Source organism: Nelusetta ayraudi, unplaced genomic scaffold (genome assembly GCF_046127955.1).
Source record: "Nelusetta ayraudi isolate G7.1 ecotype Tasmania unplaced genomic scaffold, CSIRO-AGI_Nayr_v1 ptg000135l, whole genome shotgun sequence".
In the NCBI taxonomy this organism is placed as follows: Eukaryota; Metazoa; Chordata; class Actinopteri; order Tetraodontiformes; family Monacanthidae; genus Nelusetta; species Nelusetta ayraudi.
In genome coordinates, this window is record NW_027466185.1 from 11568751 (window position 1) to 11573453 (window position 4703).

A 4703-nucleotide genomic window follows, 5' to 3' on the forward strand; every position below is an offset into this window, starting at 1 on the left:
CATCCAATGTACTCATTATACAGATAATCAACATTAGTGGAACAACTTTATTTTGCTGGTGACACTTTCTTTAGGAGTCAGCAGTGAATACTGAAAGCAGGGCGAAATTGGTGCTGTTGTATACATAAAAAAGATACATTTACTGCATACAAACTGTATAAAAGTTATAAACCACTCACAAATCATTTATTAATCTCTTGCATAAGAAATGGAGAACAAATGACAGTGCCACTGTGTCAATATTGTGGCATGGATTCATATGGCAAAATCACATGCTAACCCAATTCTTTGCTGCTACCATCCCAAGTATTTTGTAGTGCACAAAAGTCCAAGAAGCACTGACGACTTTCATATGTGACTGCTTTCACTCTGACCAGCCGCAGCATCTGCCAGTGCAACATCTGCCTGTGCCACTTCTGCCAGTGCAGCGTCTGGCGGTGCAACTTCTGCCAGTGCAGTGTCCGCCAGTGCAACGTCTGCCGGTGGAGCATCTGCCGGTGCAGCTTCTATCGGCGACTGCAGTATGACCTTGGGTTTTGTCTTCCGTGGAGCCCAAACAAGAGAGAACCCGGGCTTAACACGTGGAAGTGCCAGCTTCAGCTTTTTTAGCATATCTGTGCTTTTAAGTAACGCTTGATCCAAGTTTGGGTCTGAGTTGTTCAGAACCATTTTCTGGTATAGGATCTCACAGCGGATTGCCTCCCGCTTCTCTTTTCGAGATTTCCCGTCAAAGCGCACCAGCATTTTGTCCAAATCCTGCTGTGTTTTGCAGGGCCCTCCATTTCTGTTGACTGTCGCAATTATGTAGTCCCTGTCCATGTTCTCTTCCTCCTCCTCCTCTTTGTATTCCTTTTCAGCCTTTAGATGTTCACCTCTGTTAGGCCTCTTAGGCTGTGGACTCTGTTCAGCACACCACGTGTAAGACTCGTCTGTGCTGCCAGAAGAATTAGACCTGTCGTCATCCTCAGTGGAGCTTCCCAACAATTTCCTCCTCTTTTCACGTTTTTTAATCTCGTACGAGTGCGTGTTACCGAAAGGATAATCCGCCATTAAAACGGAGAAGGTGCAGCTAACTAATTGTAAACTCAGATCCGGCGAAGGCACCTGACACAGTTGTCCACCCGGCAGGAAGTCCTTGAGGTGGTCATCTGTGACGGCGGCAATCAGCTTTACCATCCTCTTTAAGCAAGCTCTGATTAGGTCCCTGTTTGTGTGCCACACACCGCAGTATTGAAAAACCCCATGAAAGGCCTTTTCTTGCAGCGGGAACTGCATGAAAACATTTGTATCCTCTTCAGGTTCCAGCAGTGTGGACGGATCTTTGCTCCAGTCCAGGAACTTTTGGTAGAGACACAGTAAATACTTGCTAAACATCGAGTATTCTCCCCCACTGGTCAGCAGCTGCCAGTAAGGACCCAGAATCTTGCAGTAAACAATAGCCAGAACACAAACAAAGCTCTGTATTATTGGATCACAGGCGTCAGCAGCAACACTCTCCAAAATGACATTTGGGCATTCATCATTATCCATCGCCAGCAAATCAGAGAAGAAGAGCGCAATCTCTTTGTGATGGTGCACAAGGCCTGCTGCTGCTTCAAAGTAGCTATTGAATCGGTCTGAGTGATTCAGTGCAAGTCTGGAGGGATTCTTCTTTTCCTCACAGAAAGCCACCCAGTGCTTCCTGTAATTTGGTGCACCGGGAGTCCGTGCACTAAGGATTTCGAAAGCCATGTGAATGAAGCGTGAAGTGGCGCTCTCTGACAAGCTGACAAAGTTCCTGAACTTGGGCAGCTTGTCACGACCCAGCTTCTCACTGGTTGAGAACATTATTTCCTTCTCGGAATTTATAATCTGCTGTTCGATTGCGTTGTGCATATCGACGAGGAACCGGGAGTTGTAGATCAAGAAGTCCACGGGGGGGGCAAGAGTGATGTCCTCACTAAATGAGGCGAGCTTCTTGTCAAAGTCTGCCATGGCTGGATTCTCCTTGCATGTGAGAATGTACTGATTTCTCAGGAGATCCAGGGAAACTTTCTTGCTTTCTTCCTGCGCGGCAGTGTTCCCACCATACATACTGGACATCTTTTTAACGGACAAGATTGCGATGTCAAGCAGGGTGAGGGATTCTCCTTTTTTATCTGAGGTTCTCTCTGAACTTTTGTATGCATGGAGCTTGTTTATGCCTTCCTTTTCACCCCTAGAAAGGACCTCGGACCCCTCGCCTTTTGGGATTTCAAAGCTCTCGCATTCTTCCTTGACAGTGACTTTATCATACAGGCTGCTATGCTCTCTTTTCATGCGCTTCTTCACTACAAGTTTTTTTTTAGGATTCACCAGCTCAAATGGACTCTGAAGAAGATTCTCCATTGCTGCATTTCTCCTGTGGCTTCTTGTTTCAGAATTGCGGTAAGCCATTTTGAACCGTTTAATCTTCCTTCTGAGATTCTGATATGCCTTTTGAACATTTCCACTCTTACAGAAATCTGGATTAAAGTTTTTCAGCCAAGTAACCAAAATGACTGGGGCAATTTTCTCCCTGGCAACGAAGTTGATCAACTCGAGAATCAAACCATTTGTCACCTCAATGGACTGTGCCTGCTCTGTAAAATCCCTCAGCTCTAGAAGATGTTCTCGCTCGACGCCAATACTGTCACATATCGGGCCAACAAAACTAAAGTTGACCTCTGATTCCAGGAAGGTCCGCCTTGCATCTGGTCCCAGACTTAATGTTGTCACAATGCCCCGTTCAATCAAACGCCGAAAGTCAGCTGAGTGATGACGGGGGAAGATTTTCTTCAGCCAATCCAGAATGGCAACCCATGGGAAACTATTGTCCTCTTTCAAAAGTCCCACTTGAATTAAAATTCTGTTCTTGCATGGAATATTGTCAAGGTCCAAATCTTCACCTGACTGAGGACCAATGAAGTCTGCAGTTAGCTTCCAATAGGAGTCATCTCCTGGGAGGAAAAATATATACATAAAAAATAATAAGGTCAGCCGATGAACAGAACAGTTCAGAAAGATACAATAAATCCAACAATAACATTTATTTACTTACTCAGATTATTTTCTGTTACAGTTGCTTTGCCAAGGAGAGAGTAGTCTCCGTACTCCTCCATTATGTGCTTTAACAGAGAGAGAGATCATTAATAACAAACACGTGCATGAGCAGTTATAACGCCCTCAGTTATAAAATAAAAAGAACCCGGTGATATGAACAGTTGAGGGTGCAAATATTCCTTGACTTTGATTGAGTCAGTTTTCACACATTATCTACCCAACTGCATATTACGTAAACAGGATCTATACTGTACGCCTTACACTGTAACCTAATACTAGACGGAGAAAAGGAGAAAAGAGATCTACCAACAATAGGCTCGGCCATTCAAAACACACTATAATTGCTGCTAAAGTGGATGTAATGGTTGAACATATGAAAAGATCCCATTTACCTGCCACCTGAGCAGATTTTATCAATTTGTATTATAACCTAAAATGATCACACTGGTTTGATTACTGGTCCAAGATTCGAGCAGACACTAACACACGTGAATGCAAATGCTAGCTTGCTGTGTTGCCTTTCTGCTAGCCGTCTGAGCACCTTGCTAAACATTTGTACTGCACACTAAGTGCAGATATCTCGTCAATAATGAGCCCAGAGAATAAGGGACCCCGTCACCCAATTTGTATTTTTCTCAAGTGTGTCAGAATGACAGAAACAAAATGTGCGTTAGGTTGTTTTGATCGAGTCCTTACCAGCTTCTACAATCCCGAGCGTTCCACAACTTCACACAACGTAAACAGTAAGCGGCTCAATGATTGGAGGGTTGAACAGGAAGTCGGCCCTCGGCTCGCTCACAACCAATCCGAAAAGTGAGGGCGGCGCCGTCGCTGTTCCTCGTTCCTGCAACGGAATTGAGTTGAGTTGTAAAACGTTACAAAGTTGGATTATCACTTGTTTATGTCTATGATATTTTTTGCTTGTTCGTTCGACATTTGTCAGGAAAAATTGCACTCATTTTTGTATTTATTTGGTCACTAAAATTAAACGGTTTCATAAAGCATTGACAAATGTTGTATTATCACGTTTATGTTTAATTCTTAAATTGTTTGCAACTATTTTGCTTTTGATATAGGTCATGCCAAACTTGCAAATGTATTTATAAGTGGTCAGTAACGTTTCCCATTTTACCTGTAAATTAGAAAAACATGATCTGGAGTCACTCAAGCCTTTGCCCTGAACTTGAAGGGATAGCTGGGATACTGGAGAAAGGTTTGTGACACAGTAGGTAGAGATGCACCATTAGACTGAGTGGTACAATAGAGGAGATACCTTGACACAGGAAAGAGTTTTGGCTATTCAACAATGAAAGATGGATATAGTGTTGTTATCGAGGGGAAGGAAAAAGCAGAACTAAGGTATGTATGATTAAAAATGTAAGCGCTAAAATAAAATAAAAAAGGACTGAAAACCTGAAAATATACCATGGTAAGAGTAAATTATTGTCCCTATTTGCTAATCTGGTTAGGATCTGGGTTTAGCTTTGACATCACATACTGTATTGAGGAAACTATGGCAACGATCTCAAACGGATAAAGGGGCCTTTTGATTGAACAGTCACTTTGCCACAGAGCTAATAAAGTCAGTATTCTGACGTTTCTGTTATTGCGTCATCTTTGAGTTATGAGTTCTTCTGGAGTCC

At 43.1% G+C, this 4703-nt stretch overlaps 1 protein-coding gene across 2 annotated transcripts; it reads right to left on the reverse strand.

The window, feature by feature from the left end:
• Positions 1-27: 27 nt before the first annotated feature.
• On the reverse strand, positions 28-3863 carry LOC142877379 (uncharacterized). Of its 2 annotated transcripts, none has more exons than XM_076011979.1 (3): positions 3757-3863; positions 3059-3125; positions 28-2957 (listed from the first exon to the last, which is right to left on the reverse strand). In XM_076011979.1, exons 2-3 carry the CDS (start codon positions 3117-3119, stop codon positions 349-351), a joined length of 2670 nt encoding a protein of 889 aa, XP_075868094.1. In that variant the 5' UTR covers positions 3120-3125; positions 3757-3863; the 3' UTR covers positions 28-348. The 2 variants fall into 2 exon arrangements, with proteins under 2 accessions (XP_075868094.1, XP_075868093.1); XM_076011978.1 differs by lacking the exon at positions 3757-3863 and adding an exon at positions 3453-3750.
• Between the last annotated feature and the right edge of the window lie 840 nt (positions 3864-4703).